This window comes from Suricata suricatta, chromosome 12 (genome assembly GCF_006229205.1).
Source record: "Suricata suricatta isolate VVHF042 chromosome 12, meerkat_22Aug2017_6uvM2_HiC, whole genome shotgun sequence".
NCBI classification, from domain to species: domain Eukaryota; kingdom Metazoa; phylum Chordata; class Mammalia; order Carnivora; family Herpestidae; genus Suricata; species Suricata suricatta.
The window spans coordinates 22557060-22575173 of NC_043711.1; the positions used below are offsets into that span (position 1 = coordinate 22557060).

Genomic DNA, 18114 nt, shown 5'->3' on the forward strand with positions numbered 1-18114 from the left:
TGCCGTCCTAATTTTGGTCCCTATCCGAAGTGTCACATGCCTTGATCTCACTTTGGACTCTGCAACCTACTAGTTGTGTGACCTTGCAGGCAGGGAAAAGAAACCACCATCCTTTGAGCACATCCTTATGCCAGATACGATGCTGGGCAGTGTCATGTTTTATCTTCATGGCAACAGTGCTGGGGACTAATTGGCATTATTTCATATGAGGATATGGAGGCTTAACAAATACAGTTAATAAAGGTTCAAAGCTGAGAAGTAAAACCAGGGTTGTCTTGGACCAGTGCCTCCTGTGTTCCAGGACTCCGTTTCCCCATCTGTTATTGAGGCAGGGGAATGGTTCCTGCCTGCCTCCCAACGTTATGTGAAAAGCAGATGTGACGGTGGCTCTCAATCATTTGTATGCACTTCAGATGGTCACAGAAGTATACTGTTTGTCGTATTTCAAGGGTTGTTATTCCAGGAGAAATGTTAGCATCTTAGCAGTGATTTGAGAGATCAGATGACCAAGTTATTTTTGTGTTTTGTTTTTGTTTTGTTTTCTGTCTGGGACTGGCACACAGAGATGTGTAGAGGTGCCAGAAGGCCGTGACTCGGCTATCTTGGGGGGAATAAATGATTCCAGATTCCATTGTTTCCAGCAGGGGCAGCTCATAAAACCCCTTATGCTCATGTTTTCTGATCTTCAATTTTCAGATTAAGGAGAAGCATTCATATTGCACATAAATGTCTGCAGTGTAAAAGAATAAAATCAATCTGTGGTAATAAAATGAAATGAATCACTATGATCCAAATAAGACTTTATTTGAACCCAAATGGCTGAATGCGGTAATAGGTATCTGGACTGATTGATGGCGACTAACTTCGTTTCCCCAGCCATGGACTGGGATCCTTATCTCTGAGTCAGAGTAGAGAGACATTACACTCTCTTCTAGGCTACTGGCTTGAGTGAACACTGGTCCATTCCCAGTGGCCTCTGGTCAGAGAAGGATGAGCCAGTCGAGGCCATGCCTCCAGCCATCTGTGGTTTCCACATCATTCCCAGGTAACTGGCTTTTCTCTCCACCTAGCTTGCTGATGATCAGGGCCTCGTCCTGATGACCACGGTCGCCATGCCTGTGTTTAGTAAGCAGAATGAAACCGTGAGTACAGTGGCTATGCTCCTGCTTGATGCTAAGAGGGCTGCTATCTCAGACCCTCTGACTCAAGCCCTGGTGACCTTTCTCTATTTGTGTTAGGAATAGGGGATGTATCATTTGTCCTCACTTTTAATCAAGAATAGCTGAGAGGAATTCCAGCAGGTGTCATGGTACAGGATGCAGCACTTTCCCCAAAGTTAAGTGAACAGTGACCAGAGGAAGGAAAAAATGGAGAGAATTGAATGACCATTCCTCGATTTATAGTGACCAACCTTGTGTTAGTTTCCTTGGACTGTGGTAACAGAAGGCCACAAACAAGTGGCTTAGAAAAATAGAAATTTATTCTCATGATTCTGTATTCTAGAAGCCCCAAACCAAGGCATCACTAGGGCGACACTTCCTTGGAAGACTCTAAAGGAAGGTCCTTTCAGCACCTGGGTGTTCCTTTGATTGTGGCAACTTTCCCTACGTCTCCACGTGACCTTCTCCTCTCGTGGGTCTCTCTGTCCTCTTATAAGGATACCAGTCATTGGAAACAGGGCTCATCCTAAATCCAGGATGATTTTGCCTCAGAGCAATGACCCTATTTCTAAAAAGGGTCAAATTCTGAGATTCCAGGTAGACTTGAACTAGGGGGAAAGAATAGAAAGTAGCAGTTTATCCTTTCCTCCAGAAAGTCTTTCTGACCTGGACAATTTTAATGCATCACACTGACTTTGGAAATGAGGGGCCTATTCCTTCACCTTGGTCCTTGGTTCCAATACACAGCTCCAAATGTGAGGGTTATTACCTCTTCCCCCCCGGCACCAAATGGCAGTATAAATTGAGAAAGCAGTTAACATCCTAAGTCTTTCCCATAGCTTCCATAAAATAAAATGGTTAATGACCACATTCGTTAGTTGCTGAAACTTTTGTGCCACTTCACATTAGTTTCAAATTTTCAGGAGGGAGAAGAGATGGCTATTAGGGCATCCTGGTATGGGTGTGCATGGAGAAGTACTGTAATGAGCATTTGGCCTGAGAAGCTACCATTCCTGTCTGGCAGTATGGGGTTGTGGGGATAGAAGATGAGCTTTATAGAGATCTGGGTTAATCCTTGATTTCTAGAAGCTTAGAGAAGGCATCAGACAGTGATCTATGGTGTGTGGTTTCTCACCAGGTTCTATTCCTTCTACCAAAGTAACTTATTATTGTTGTTATTGCTTAATGTTTGTTTTTCAACAGAGATCGAAGGGCATTCTTCTGGGTGTGGTTGGCACAGATGTCCCAGTGAAAGAGCTTCTGAAGACCATCCCCAAATACAAGGTAATGCATCACCTAATTATTCGTCAAGGGCCAAGTATCCAAGGTAATTCCACAAACTGCCACAGTGGTCATGAAAACATGAAATAAGAGGCCCCTCTTTTTCTGGTAGGCTCTTCTTTTTTGTAAGAATAGTATCAGTTCACGTAGGTCTGAGTAGATCCACACATGCTACCCAGGTTTGTATGAGCCCGTGGAAGTCTGTATGTTTATATGGGTCTACACAGGTCCTACATCTCTAATGGTCCTCTAAACCAGTTCCAACTCACCCCAATCTGAGAACTCTTTAAAACATGTGACTTCTTAGCAGGAACCCAATGAGGCACAAAGAAAAATGGTCTCTGACCCTACTACATATGTATTCCCTCTATCTTGGAAGGTAATGATGTACATACAAATTAATACTCTTTTCTTAACGCTAACTTAAAATCCTCAGCCCTAAGAAAAATTTAAGTTTCTTTTTCTTAGCTCTAGGGATAACTAAGTGGGTGGAGGAGGTAAGCTTGGAGCAAAGAGGACATAGCAAAGCTTGCTGGGCCAGTGCTCTGGGAGTCCAGACCAGCATAAGAGCATCGTAAGGCATGGTCAGTGAAGGAGCTCAGATGGAAGGGGACTCGGATTGGAGTGGAAATGCCAGAATGTGGCCACTCCACATCCAAGGCCAGCCCTGCACTGGGACGAGGAGGAGGCCACGCCTGCCCCTTTGCCCCGCCTGCACTGCTCTTCCCGGCACTCTGTTCCAGGCACTAGTTCTTCAGTTTATTTAGTTATTCTGCATTTGGGAACAGAGGGCCTCTCATGAGCCATCACAGTGCCACCCTCAGCCAGGCCTACCCCTGTCTCTGTGACAGGCCTCTCAGATCCATTTAGGGTGACCTCCCAGCTGTCTGCAAACCGGTCAGAGTCTGCTGTGTCTGGAGCAGACCAGCGTGGCACAAGCACCCGCCGAAAGCTGGTAGATGGCACTGCCACCTGGGCTGATTGCAGAAGGCTGACTAGTCGCCAAGAAGGGGACTAGTGGCGGTACCCATCTTGGGATCCCTGAGGATGACACTGATTGTTGCTTATGTTCTGTGGCTGCTCAAGGTATATAGCTGTGGTTAAATCTGCACTTTAGTGAACTCAGAGCAACAGACATACCAGGGGCCTGGTTTCCTACACAGCCAGGCTCCACACCTCACTTCCTGTAGAACAGTGATGTCCTAATTCGGCCTTGCTTGCCACCATCGGGCGGCGTTGCCCTGTCCTTAAACCTCCTGCACGGGTACTGAGCAACACAGGTACTTCTCCATTAAGTGGACTTGCTGATTTTCTTAATGAGCTCCTCCAACCCCAGCCTGAACAGTCACGTGTGAGATCAGAAGTGGAGATGTGATCATTGTATTTATCCAATACACAAGTTAGCCAAGGGAGTAACCTTATCAAAAGATGGCCCAGAGAGTCCTTGAACCCCATAGAGGAAATCCTCACTTGTTCCCTGGCGGCAGTTCCACAGAAAAGCAAATGTAAAGGTGCTAAGAGGAAAGTCCCCTCAAACCCTGCCGCAGCCATGCAGAACTTCCCGAGAGCCATCCGGGGTGTGTCGGGGCATGGGGGTGCAGGAGGGGACCGAGCGCCCCCCTCCCAGTCCTGAAGGCCTCCCTTGGACCAATATGGTTCCCCTAACTGCAAAAGGTCCCTTCCTCCCTGACACCAAGCAGACTGGCTTGCCTATCTACTTTGGCCCACTCGTGGATTGACAAGGGCTCCCTTTGCCCCGATATGGAGGGAGGCCAGCTCCTTTGGGCCAGGAATCCGAGATTGCTAACTGGCTAACAGTCCCCCTTTCTTATCGCCTTCTTCCCTGACATGCTGAGCCTGATTTAGCCACAGCTGTGAGGGGCCCAGAGATGATCTTGGGCCTCAGTAGAAGGAAGGCAGTGGTTAGTGCTCTGGAGGCAGATCCACTGAGGTCCCAGCACCATCCCTGAGGAGTTCTCTGTGGACCTTAGTTCTTTTGTCCAGCGATGATAACAATACAACCTGCTCATAGACTTGCATGAAGCATGGACCATTATCATTATTCGGGAACAGTGGTAACACAGTGGTCAAGGGGATAGGTATGATCCAGGGGCTCCTGGCCCTGTTTCACGTGGGATGCTGCCAGCGTAGTGCTGTTGATATCTTTCCCATGCCAGGTTCAAGCACCTATGGGCTTCACATCTGTTGGACCTTTGCTAAACAGAATGCCCAACAAAACAGTGGTTTAACTGAGTGACTAGGTGAGCACGCTCTGGGATCCTCTGTCATTTTTAACAATGGGGTTTTCCAAGACTTTTGAAAGACCTGAGGAAAGGTTTATGATACAAAGTCATGTGAAATAGGCAGTTAATAGCAAGGTCAGCTTTACCTTTTGACAGATGGTTGGGATAAGAGCAAGCCAATGGCTCAGCCGGCCACCAAGCATCACAGCAAATTCTGGTCCCAGCAAATCAGCTGAACAGATGGCTGCAGCCAAAACGATCAGGTCATCCCTCAGAGGGTTGTATGCAAAGTGAGATGTGCATAACATGGCTGCTTAAACACCATAGTGTGGTACCAGATAGGGTGTCAGACCACATTTGCCAAGTATCCAGCACTGTGCAAAGTGTATTACCCACATCATGGCACCAAATTGCCCCTCAGGTAAGTGCAGGGCTGTTGTGTCCATTCTTCTCATAAGGAAACAGGTTCATAGGGCTCCTGTTCACAGAGCTCAGGGCCACAGAAGTAGGAAGTGGTGAGTGTGATTTGAACCAGGTCTATGTCACATCTAGACCCATGCCCTTCGGGCCGATCTAAGCCATTCACGTAACACTTCGTGATTTGTTGCATTTGCTCATATAACATCTGTACCATTATTTACCTAACACTCCATTTGTAAATCAACTCAAAACTTTCTTCACTTAACTGAATTATAAAGGGAAATACGATTTAACCATTTGCAAATGGTTAAATTCGATAAAAGAATTGCCAAAAAAGGGTGGGGGGCACCTGAGTGGCTCAGTTGGTTGAGCATCTGACTTTGGCTCAGGTCATGATCTCACAGTTCTTGGGTTCCAGCTCCGCATCAGGCTCTGCGCTGACAGTTCAGGGCCTGGAGCTGCTTTGGATTCTGTATCTCCCTCTCTCTCTATCCCTCCTCCACTTGTGCTCTGTCTCTCTCTCTCTCAAAAATGAATAAATATTATAAAAAAAATTTAACTTTATTTTATATTCATTTATTTTTGAGAGAAAGAGAGAAAGAGCATGAGCAGGGGAGGGGCAGAGAGAGACAGAGACAGAGACAGGGATTTGAGACACTAAAGATAGTGGACCCTATTTTTATTGGAATCCCCAAACCCAGACGCGCAGAATTACTGGCTCAGTGTTTAAGGAAGGGCATCCCACCTTTAGAGAATGTTTGCAAACATTTCTTACACCTCCTTTCTTTTTTAAAGCTTTATATATTTCGAGAGAGAAGGAGAAAAAGCATGAGTGGGAGAGGGGCAGGGAAAGGGAGAGAGAGAGAATCCCAAGCAGGCTCCGTGCACCAGTGCAGAGCCTGACACAGGGCTCAAACTCACAAAACTCAAACTCATGACCTAAGCCGAAGTCGATGCTTAGCCAAATGAGCCACCCAGGTGCCTCCTGACACCTCTAATTTCATGTGAGAAGATGTGGAAACCCAAGTTCAGGGCCACTGCTTGACAGATGCCTGAAAATCAAGACAGTATGAACCTAGTAAGTAATAGCGGTGGTCCTGTGCCTCAGTCTCTCCTCATGTTTCCTCTGCCAGGCAATGTGTTGAGCTCTTTACAACATCATCTCCCTTAGGTGGACCTGCCATTACCCACCTTTTATAGCTAAAGAAACTGAGGCACGTAAAGCTTAAATCGCTTGCCAAGTCTCACAACCAGCAAGCCATGATTTTAGCCGCTGTTGCCCTAAAACCATTAGGAACAATAAATGGCAGTCATAATACGGTTGAAATGATAGTTAAAATACTAAAAATAATATAATAGTTGAAATAAAATAAGACAATAAAACATTCATTGAACCTTTTACTGTGTGTTTGGTATGGTAAAAGGGCTTTATAGGCCCTATTCCCACTGAATCCTTACTACCGTTCCCTGAAGTAGGTGCCGCTTGGTCCCATTTTTAGTTGAGGATACTTTAAATAACTTTCCCAACATAACTCAGCTAATTAAAGATAAGTGAAAAAAAGTATAACAATAGATTGGAGGAAGATCAGCTTCAGAAAATTAATCACAGGGCCTGAAATACAGACACTTCTATTTCATGCTTTCCTGGGGATCAGGCTGGCAAAGGGAGACACAGAGACGACATGCCTTCACCTAAGGTGTCCCTCCTCTGCTTCCCACAGAGAGCCTGGGGGAAAGGAGGCCCGTCCGCCAGGGACAGCCATGGCCGGCCGTGGCTTCTCTCATCCAGGAGAGGAGATCTCCAGGGAGCAGACTGTGGATCACACCTTTTCCTCCTGTTTAACACCTTGTAAAGATGAGTCAGCTCTTGGCTCTTGGGGTTTTCCCAGAAGATAGAATTCTTTCTTTTCCCTTAGCTTCATAGATTTTTCCCACAAGCAATCAGACTTCCTGTAATTTTTATTAAGAATTCCAGACACCCCAGCAATAACTTCCAGACACCACAGCCTCTGTTAACATAATGAGCCATTTTATAATTGGGTTCACTTCATTAGCCCAAAGGCTGTGCGCTTGGAAGGGAAGCACCTCGTTCCCTGGGGTGCTGAACCACGAGGCTCCTGGCCTCCAGGAGAGCATGTTTCAGGACGAGAGCCCTTTGGCAGCCCCACGTACTGGAAGGCCTTGTGTCTGCTTTGTTCCTCTTATTCTCTGGGCCTGCACATGAGAACGGACAGGAAGACGGGTTCTACTTCAGATAAGACAAAAATTAGAGACTTCATCGGGATACTGATGCATGGCCAACAACAAAGGTTGGACGTTATCTTAACTATAAGCTTTTGGTTTTCTGAGAGGTTCATCCACAGAATGTGTTTCGAGGCTTATTCAGGATTTCTCTTCTTAGGCCTCTACTAGCTTATGGCTACATGCCACCCACCAGGTAGTGTCTGAATGTCAGGAAGACTTTCTCGGGTACAGCCTTACAAAAGACCGACTGCACCCACCATGGCACATCAGTTTCCCCTTTTCGGTTCATTTTTAATATCTACTTTAGTTCAAACTTTAAAGATGAACTAGACAATATTTCAGTAAAGCAATAAATGTCTTCAGTACATGTAACCCTCAGCTTGAGCACCTGCCCTGTGCCAAATGTTATGCTAGGGGCTGTAGAAGATGAGTGAGGTGCTCCATCCCCACGAAGTGCCCATCGTCACGGGGGAGAGATTGGCTTTAGAACCAGACAGAGGAGAGAAAGAACCAGCTGGGAGTTGAGAGGACGAAAAGCTGGTGTCCCATTTTCATGCATTAGGATGAAGGTAGTAATGTGAAAATTCTTAGGGTTTATGGAAAGGAGGGTGCAATGGGGAGAGTCAGGAGAGACTTCTTGTACAATATGATCCTGGTGCTGAGCCTGCAGCATGGGTGAGCATTAGCTGAGGGATGGGGAGGGAGGCACTCTGGACAGCTGGCACATATGAGTAAGGGTGTGGGTGGGAGGAAAGCTGGCAGTGCCATGTGCCCTAAGAGGCAGTGAGTGGAAGGAGGTAGGGATGGGTTTTTGGTAGGGCTCAGGCCCCAGGAGACCTCCTGGATAGGCCCATGAGTTTTATCTCACACATGAAAGGGGTCCTTAGTGGGTTTTACTCTGGGGAGCTTCCAGGGTTGGCGTTACTTCTGACGTCGAGCAGTGTGGTGGATGACTTTATCGGGGCCTCTGCTGGAGGCAGGAAGAACAGTTAGGACTTGTGGAAACCGATCACATTAAATCTACATGGATGGTGGGGGTGGGGAAGCAGCCCTAAATCTGAATAATTTCTGCAAGAAAAAGTAGTGATTACCTGGATCAAGAAGTTGGGGATGAAAGAAAGAAGTCTAAGGTTGATGCTCCAGTTTCTAACTTAGGAGTCCAGGTAGATGGGTGGTGCCCCACAGAGAGAAGAGCAGGAAAGAGCAGCACCCACCATGGTGGGCTGGGTGACTGAGGCACCTGGGGGATGTCCAGGTCGAGATGCCAACACACGGTTGCACACTTGGATCTGCCGGTGAGGAGCGAGGCCACAGCTGGTGCACAGGCCTGGCGGTCAGCAGCATCCAGAACCTGCTGGAGCTTGTTAGGAAAGAGAGCTAAAGCAGACAAGGAGCCCTGGGGCTGGAAACTTGGGGGGAAAGAGTGCTCGAGGGTGGACAGAACGAGGATCCTGTGAAAAGGAGGATGCCTGGGCATATGGAGCAGAAGGAACAGAGTGTGTCAGGAGGGAGAGCAGTCAGTCCTAAAACTGGGAAGATTCAAGAGAGGGCTTTCTGTAGGGCTTGGTCAGAGTCAGGAGGCCACTGGCCATGGTAGAGAAGGGAGTTCTGTTCTAGTGGCATCTTGGTGGGAGACAGGGGCACAGCAAAGGCAGATTCCGGTAGGTGGGCACTGACGGACAGTGAGGAGGCAGAGAGAACAGCTCATCGATGAGGGGAAGGCCCTGGGTGAGAAGGTCCGTCCTGTGGGATCTTTGCTCCAGTATGTTCCTTCCCTTGTTTCCTGCTTTCTCCTTTCCTTCTTCTCCCTTCCCTGCTCCTCTTCCCCCTTCCCAACCACCAGTTTGACCACTTGGTTCGACCTTGGCCGTCATGGAACGTATATTCAGGTAGGGAGCCAGGCGTTAAATAATCAAAAGCCTTGCTTGACAGGGGTCTTGATTCCTTATGCTCAACCTCACAAATAATTATTGTAATTTTGATTAATACTATCCAAGAAAAGTAGAGAGCATTAAGAGAGCGTATACAAGGAGTTCTACTGTCTTCTGAGTATCCCTTCCTACAAGCAAACCGGGAACTGAAGTAATACATTAGAAGGCACTGAATATATTAGCAGATTATAAAATAGCACTTGTTTGGTCAAATTTTGAATTTGAATTTCCAATCAAATACCACTTTTGCCTTTAATGGAAAAAGTCAAACTCTCTGAGTCCTTTTTGACCCCTTCAGTCTGTATTACACTAGGACATAATAATGGTAATTAATGCAGTGTTGACTGTGTCTGACATTTTTCCAAGAGACAAGATGAAAGGGACGATATACATCTCAAAGGATAGGAAATCTCGGTTTATCTTTCATAGCATAATGAAATATACTTTATCATTAGAGTCTTGTAGAACCTTATTAAGACCTGACGTGCAGGTAACTCCAGGAGAAAATGTCTGTTGCCCTTGACTACCACGTGCATATTTGCTTTATGTAATGCAAGGGAAACTTTTAATTGTCGGTGTTAAATTCTCTGAAGTTAATTCCACATCACCTTGACGTTAAGCTAACAAGCAGACAGGGTCATTCATGGTTTGTAAACTCTTGTTGTCTGGATCATTTAATAGTATCATATTCAAGAATGTGAGCGGCAGAGAATTTGAAAGAAAAGTAACAGTGAGGGCTCAGAACTATGAAATAACTTGTCGGAAAAAAATAGAGGATATTTTCGCCTCTTCCCTTTCACTGCTCTGGCAAAAGTGGGTTACATTTTCTTTCTTCAGCGAGAGAGATCAGTATGGGTTTTATGCCAGGGGCCATTTTAATACATGAATGATTTGTAGGTAAATTTATTGTAGCCAATGGGTGCAGTCAACTGTGTAATAGAAATATTGTCAAAAAGCCGGGATTATTATTTAAATAAGATGGTGTTAAATTTGATTACATACTTTTTAAAGCTAATAAAACATTTCATTGCTCTCAAACTATTTCCCATAGTCCCATTTAGTCAGAAAACATAAATTAAGTGAGGCTCTGCATAGAAAATTACCCAGGCTTTGTGTCGATGGAAGCATGCATGGAGAAGCTTGGCAGCCTCGAAATTTAAAGACGAAAGGATATTAAAGGGGTTGGCAGGCTCCTGAATAGGCTTGTGGGGACACTTTCTCCCTGAAGAATTATGGAAGGAGACTGCCTAGGGCGTGCCTGAGGTGGCCCCATGGCGTTGACTTGTAGGAAGTTGAGATGTGAATCAGAGGGGCCTTCTTATCAGGAGATGCAAGACGCCCAGGTTGATGAAACTCTGTTTGCTTCAACAGAGGGTCCTACCAGAAACATCAGCTACTTTCTTTAAAAAAAAAAAAAAATGGAGTTATTTTTGTTTTAAATAAATCAAAGTAAGGCCTTTGGATGCCAACATGGGGATATGACATTTTAAATTGTGCTATTTGCTGAGCTTATCCTGTGACAGGTCTTCATTTCTACCAAATGTCAAGGATCAGCGCCTTGCATTCATTTTAATGAAATATTGTGCTGATAAGGGTTATGAATGCCAAGTTTCAGCTGTAAATTACTAAATGCCGGGCTGCTTTATGCTTTGTGAATTCACCAGGGAGCCAGCTAATGAAGGGTTCTTTCTCACTTCTTCTTACAGTTAGGGATTCACGGTTATGCCTTTGCGATCACAAATAATGGATATATCCTGACGCATCCAGAACTCAGACCACTGGTAAGAGAAGTGCCTATTTCTGTGTTTCTCCTCTTATGATTTCAAAAGATCTTCTTCAGTTCTACAGTGATGACACTTTGCAGTGGTGTTTACTTTAAAAGTTCAAGTTACAGCAGTGTCTCCTAAAAGTTGTTTTAATAGTTTATAACTAGTTTTTTTGACACATAACACATAAGTAATGTCGGATAAATATACTTACCATTCTGTCATATACAAAATCAACATATATCTATATGCATTTATTTATTTATTTATTTATTTCACATCTGCCAACACATGGAAAAAATGTTAAGTCTGGGCAGCCCAAAACCCATCATAATGGATCCCTTCATATAACAAACGTTCCCTCTCACTCCAGTGAGACACACTTATTGCAAGTTACATTGGACACAAAAAATTAGACCCGGGATCCCTAGAAATTCATAATGGTGGGATTTGCCCCCAAATCACGTAGCCTAGGCTCAGAGCTTCCTGTGTTGAAGGTACGCAACAAAACCTTTTTTGTGTAATTGAAACAGTTGAGATCATCTGCATCCCCTGCCTAAGCCATACTTGTAGCATCATCTGGCGACCCCATGTGTGAAGTGAGTGGGGTTCCCACCACATCCAGGACAGCCCATGGTGTCATTGTCCGCCCTAATCCCCAGGAAAAGGTTGCCAGGAGCGTTGTGTTGAGGAGGAAGCCTAAGGACAGCCAGGCTCATTGGGTGGGTGGCTCTGGTCCATCGGCAGCACCTCCTGTGGACTCTGGAGGAACGGCGGCCGTGAGTGTGTTTCCTGTCCCTGGACCAGTTACAACCTTTTGAAAGGGCAACCCTTTGGGTGTGAGTGTGTTTAGCCCATTTTAAAAAAGATGTAAAATCATAAAAATCTATATTGCAAACTCTGCTTTGGAAAGATAAGAAGGCGTAGGTGGTTTTCTCCAGCAACATACACACGCATTTGGTCGCATCCCGCCACCGCACATGTCCACTTTTCTTTCATCGTGCTCAGCAGATAGCAGCAGTGCCTGCCCTGCGAATGTTTGTCAGTGCAGCATTGCGGGGCTCGGGCTGTTTCTCGCGTGGATCTATGTTTGGAAAGAGCTCATATTTGAACGGCATCATCATCCAACTTTGCTCTAATCTTCCTGGTATTCCTGGAGTTCTGGCCGTATCATGTGGATCCCATATGCATGCTTTAAGATGGGACTTATGGTAATAAGTTCGGTAATTAAATTTGATATCAACAATCTTCTTTATCAGAAAAGGATTAACTGGTCAGCTAATTCCAAATGGAACTCAGAATTACTGAAACATCTGAATGAGAAACTTACTGATTTCTTAAGGATATTTAAGTCTGAAAATACAGTAAAGTCTAAAATGCTTTGCTGTCACCCAGTTCCAAGCCACTCAGGGCTGTCTGTTGAGGGTGGTAGGAGTCACGTGTCTGGGGTGGAGGATGGGCTCCTAGTGCTTACCTACTTCAAACTGGAGTGGAGCAGAGTCCATAAAACAACCAAACCTGGATCCTGTACCAGGGAATGAATTAGCTTCCTATTTATCAGCTTTTTAAAAAGGAATGAAATGGAACGAGACGTCAGAAGTCACCAAGGTAACTCCCCACTCCTTAGAGCAGTGGCAGTGGCGCTCCCTTCTGCACAGTTGACTCAATGCCTTCCTGGTCTTGTATGTCTCCTGGTCACGCAGCCAACCTTTGGCCCGCAAACAGTCCGTCTGGTGCACTCTTCAGAGGCGTGGCCACCGAGAAGGCAGCCAGAACGCTGTTAGAAATGCAGGGCAGCCAGTAAGCACTGATCATCCCATGACAGCACGAATGCTCACAGATACAAATCATTTCTGTTCTTGTCACTGCTGAAACACTGTATTGAATGGTTTCACCGGAAGTGATAGACAAGGTCAAGTTCCCATAAGCAGGATGACCCAAGCAAATGCCCCAGCATCTCACTTGTGAAAATCCAAACCAGATGAATCGTTTTGCAACTGATCCATGATGAGAACCTAAGGAATGGCCCAGCCATTTATCTATCTCTGACCCTGAGGCCATGGGATACTTAGAAGAGGTTTGGAGCCAGGCCAGCGGTTGTGGATTACATGAACTAATCCCTCTGAATGTGATCGATAAGTGGATATTGACTCTCCCTTGAGTTTTGCATTTTCCTCCAGGGGAAAAGAGAGCAGTGCAGTGGGAGGAACTCAAATTTAGCACCACATAGGTTCCCCTTGACTCTCATTCTGCTATATCCTAGCTGTGTGGTTTGGGGTAAGTCACACTGCCTCTCTGAGCTTCATTTGCTCTTGTGATCCTGTCATCACCATAATGTATATATCATAGCTTTGTTGTCGGTAAGTGAGATAATGCATGCAAAAGCCTAGGGTGACAAAGCTGGCCCTGGGACCTGGTGGGGACAGCAGTGGTTATACCCTCATCCCCTTTATGTTATATGGGCCCTGTCCATCTGTGCTCAGCTACTATAAAGGTTCGGAGAATGTGGTGGTGGTGGATGCTTAGAAGGATCTTAAGGACCCTTTTTGATTATTCAGTGCTTCAGACTGTCTTGAGAAATATTGGCGAGGGATTGTGTGTACACACACACACACACACACACACACACACACACTCTGTTTTCAAGGCCAGCTCTGGAAGGCAGGTAGACAGCAACCATACTCTGAGGTTCTCTGTGAGCCCTACCAGGTGATGAAGCAAAAGTTTGTTGTTGTTTGTCTTTAAAGTAGCAATAAACAGGATACCAGGAGCTGTGGTTAGTGCAGGATGAGGGCTAAGCTAGCTGGGTGTCCGTCTGCATGGATGGGATGCTGCTGGCGTTGGCATGAACAAGTGATCTGTCCGTCTCAGTTCTGTTTACTCCAACAAAGGAAGCAGTAAGCTTTCCCCCTCCTTCTCCCTAAGCACCAGTTCACTCAGCATATGGTAGGGACTCCAGAGAGAGAAGGGACCCTCCAGAGTTACTGTTCATTTCCTCTTACTTTGGGTCCCTCTGAGAAACATAACTTGTGAGCTTGCCCTGGAAACCTGGTATCTGCACCCGCCTTGCATGTGCGCTGGTCAGACTTACCCACATGGCCAAGGACGGCCAGCTGCCAGTGGCCTCCCTGGTTAGCTGGGGCAGGGAACGGGCCGTCTCTCCCCAGCCCAGCCACATAATCGAATCCTTACTCATTCTCCTTGATTCTGGCCAAGGCTGCCAGATTAGCACAGTGGGTGTGAGCATGGGGTTGTGGCCAGCACAGGAGGATGGAGCGCACTCACTTAAAATAACTCCAATTCCCTCTCCATCTGCCATGGGGGCTGTTTCTGCCCCTGTAGCCAGAGGAAAGAAGTGGGTTTCTCTGAAGCACAATACCAATATTTTTCTAATTTGTCCAATAAAAGCTTTCCCTTGAACTTAATGCTTGGCTTGATTTTATCCAGTATTTTCTTTAATCTTGTGTGACTTGGGTGTGAATCATGAAGCGTCTCCAAAAACAGCTCAGATATAGGAGCCTTCACTCAGCACACTTGCTTTGGTTTAATTGGCAAAACTGCTAAAATAATACTTTTCTGTTGATAATTGGGCTCTCCTTGGTCTCTCTCCAAGTGTTTCTTAGCCACTCTACCCTTGCTACCACCTTCTGACAGGCCGGTGTCCATACAACAGAGATCACCTGCCGCCAGGTGTGCTGGGTCCCCTGTGAGAGCAGGGGCTGCCGTGGTTGTCTTCAGGTCCCTCAGTAGGGGGGCGGGGGGGAGGGCAACATCACAGCAAGGGTACTCAAGGTAGACCTTGGGGAATGCTGTTTGGGTAGCCCTTAGACATCTGGAAGGTTTTTTCTGGATCTTTACCACTCTTTAACATTCAGGTTAAAAATATTTTCAAAGCAGAGTTGCTGTTAGATATAGTTTTCTTGGGGTGCCTGGGTGGGCTCAGTCAGGTGAGCATCTGACTTTGGCGCAGGTCATGATCTCATGGTTCATGGGTTTGTGCCTTGCGTCGGGCTCTGTGCTGACAGCTCAGAGCCTGGAGTCTGTCTTCGGATTCTGTGTCTCCCTCTCCCTCTGCCCCTCCCCCTCTCGCACTCTGTCTCTCTCTGTGTGTGTCTCTCTCTCAAAAATAAGTAAAACATAAGATTTAGTTTCTTGTGCTTTATTTTCCAAATATTTGTGGTTTTTTTTTTTTTAAATGTGGAGCCCTGACTATATCTCTTTTTCTCTTGCCCGACAGAGCATTGGGAGAAAATAAAATTGGGAAGGTGCTACCTTTAGCATGACCTGATTTTTGTTGAGATTTTAGCGATCCATCTGCCCCTGCATTTTAGAAGAAAGGGTCATCTGAGTTGATTTCCTTCCCCACGGAGGCCTGGAATGTGGATCTGGTCAAACCACCAAGAGCACACAAATAAGGGTCCCTTCCAGCAGCCACAGCACAGGCAGGGCTCCACAGAGGAGCCTGGGGCATGCAAAATTTAGGACTCCTTTCCATGGAGACCATGTTGACATCGGCCAAAAGCGGTTTGCTCTGCGTCTGTGAGCCCAGGAAAAGGGAAAGGATGCTGGAGGGTTTCTATTCTGGAAGAACATTTGCCGGTCACGTCAGCCACTAGGTGTTGTGATAGATGGGGCAGGAGGTGGGGATGATGGAGAGAAATCCTCATCTGTTCCTTCTGTGTTTGCGGCCATCCACTGAGTTCTAGGCCCGAGGAAGCTGCTTGGGTGGTTACAGAGATGGGTCCCGCCTCCAGGAACTCAAAATCTAAAAGGATGGATAAGATTGTGTACTCTGGGTGGGTAACTAACTATAGGTACTACTAGGGAAGAGCGCATTCTTGCCTGTTTGTTATCATTGTTGTTGGGTTTTAGTGTGTTTTTCTAACATTCATTTATGTCTGATACCGTTCTAGTAAGTGTTTTATATGTGTTAAAGCTTTCAATAATTAATTAATTTGATAGGAAACTGAGGAGTAGGTGCTGTGGAAAGGCCCAGAGGCTCACGGGAAGGGTGTCTGTGGGGACAACCCTGGGCAGAAGGTGTGGGGAGAAGGCAGCCTGGAGTCAGACTGTGGACAACTGTACAGGCAGGCTGAGGAGCTCCAGTGTTCTGGGGGGAAGGCAGAGATTCCCATGTGACAGGAAGCTGAGGCTCCCCTTGATAAAGTGGCAAGGTGACTAGAAAGTTCCAGAACCAGGAGCCCGAGCCCAGATCAAGTCAGATGTGCTGAATTCTGCTCCATTGGTTGGATCTTCAGGAAACGGGAGGCAGAGTGGTTGGAGGGGGCAGTGACCAAGAAGCCACATGGATGAATAACACGGTCAGCACTGGAGGATTATAGTTAGCATCTGTCTAGACCAGAACTGTCTAGTAAAAATATAATGCAAGCCGCAAATAGAAGCTTCTTATGGGATTTAAAAATTTCCAGGGGCCACATCTAAAAAAGCCAAAGAGAAACAGGTGAAATTAAGTTTAAGAACATATTTTAGTTAACCCAATGTATCTGAAATCTTATAGTTTCAATAGATAATCCATAAAATTATTACAGTATTATTTTCTATTATTTTTCATGCTAATGTTTGAAATCTGATGTGTATTGTACAGTCTCAGAGCATCTCATTTAGACGAGTCACATAATAGGTGCTCCAGAGCCACCTGTGGCCGTATGGGACAGACAGCACAGGACTAGAGTGTGACCAGACATTTTGGACCTTCTACACAAAATGAATGGTAGGACCTCCCCTTTCCTTCAAGTGGGTTGGAACAAAGTCGCCGCCACCACCATCTCCTACCACTCCTCCATCCTGGGGGTCTGTGCAAACAGTGGATGGCTAGTGCGCCCCCTCCCCCGCGGCCTCAGCCCCTCCTCCCAAGCTGCAGAGTGGAAGTGGGGACTTGTTCCCACTCAGGAGCAGAAGGGTGACGGCCAGGGCAGACGGGCTCCTGGCTTTGGCCACGCCGCTCTGGCAGCTGCAGTCATGTGAGTTCACACCTACGCCACGCAGACTTCCTAAACCAAACCTAGAAGCACAGGCCAGTGGGTGGGAGGCGCAAGCCGCGCTGGGTGAGCCTGAGCTGTCAAATTTCCTAAATCAGAATACTCAGATACCCTGACCTTTTCTGTTGTTCTGTCAAACTCATGGTCACCTTGAAGGAGCCCAAACTGTGCAAATAGACAGATTATCTTCCCAACCTATTGATTGTAGAACCTTTCCATGCTCCCTGGAGTTCAGTGTTGCTGTCCTTGCCTGCAGGCTCTCCACAGCCTGAGGTCTCTGATCTCACCACCTTTCCCTTGGGTCATCCCTTGACTCTCCCACTCTCAAGGCTGATTCTGCTGCTTTGTTCTTGTGGGCATCTGGGCAGTTCGTTTTTCTTTGTCCTTTTGCCCAATGGCTGGGCCCTTGCAGAAGGTCATGGAGTATGTGGGTCAACACGGGGACATGCTCATTATTGAAATATTCTTGCACTGCAGCTTTTTCCTGAGGAATCAAACGGACATTCCTAAAGGCACATGTAAATATATGTGAAATGCTCAGGAGACAGCATATCTCAAGCACCAGTTTAAATAGGACCTTAAAAGTTGGGGGTGATATTAGAATCCCTGTCCAGATCTACCTGATCTAGCTCGAGCAGCGGACCGTGTGAAGAGATTATGTATCGTTCCAAAAACTGTTGATGCGGAGTTCAAGTGTGATCTTTGTATCATTGTGCAGCTCTTCAGTTTTGCAAGGGCTGACTCCCCTCCCCCACATCTCCTGGTTTTGTTGTTGTGGGTAATCCTTATACCAGAAACACCTCAGTGCGTTTTCCTGCATTTCTTCTGCTCATCCACACCTACTCAGTGCAAATGCTAAGGGTTCCTTTTAGTTCAGCAGGTGTGGGTGTGGCTTCCCCACACTATCCCCCCTCATGGGCTGTCGCCTCTGGCTCCAAAATGGGCCCCAAGCCCTCCCACCTCTCTTTGTCTCTACCCTTTGGTCAGGGCCACCGTTCGCTCTGTCCCTCCCGGAGAGCTTCTGTCCCCTTTCTGCTCCTCTCTGGGCACCTGGTCTTGCCCGACCCCAC

The 18114-nt window shown here is 46.5% G+C and overlaps 1 protein-coding gene across 1 annotated transcript in view; it reads left to right on the plus strand.

Moving 5' to 3' along the window:
• The window catches only part of CACNA2D3 (calcium voltage-gated channel auxiliary subunit alpha2delta 3), an 833443-nt gene that overhangs the window by 622184 nt on the left and 193145 nt on the right, over nt 1-18114 (plus strand). The window contains exons 17-19 of the mRNA XM_029917881.1: nt 1071-1142; nt 2364-2444; nt 10986-11060. Coding sequence (XP_029773741.1) covers nt 1071-1142; nt 2364-2444; nt 10986-11060 — 228 coding nt within the window. The remainder of the gene's footprint in view (nt 1-1070; nt 1143-2363; nt 2445-10985; nt 11061-18114) is intronic.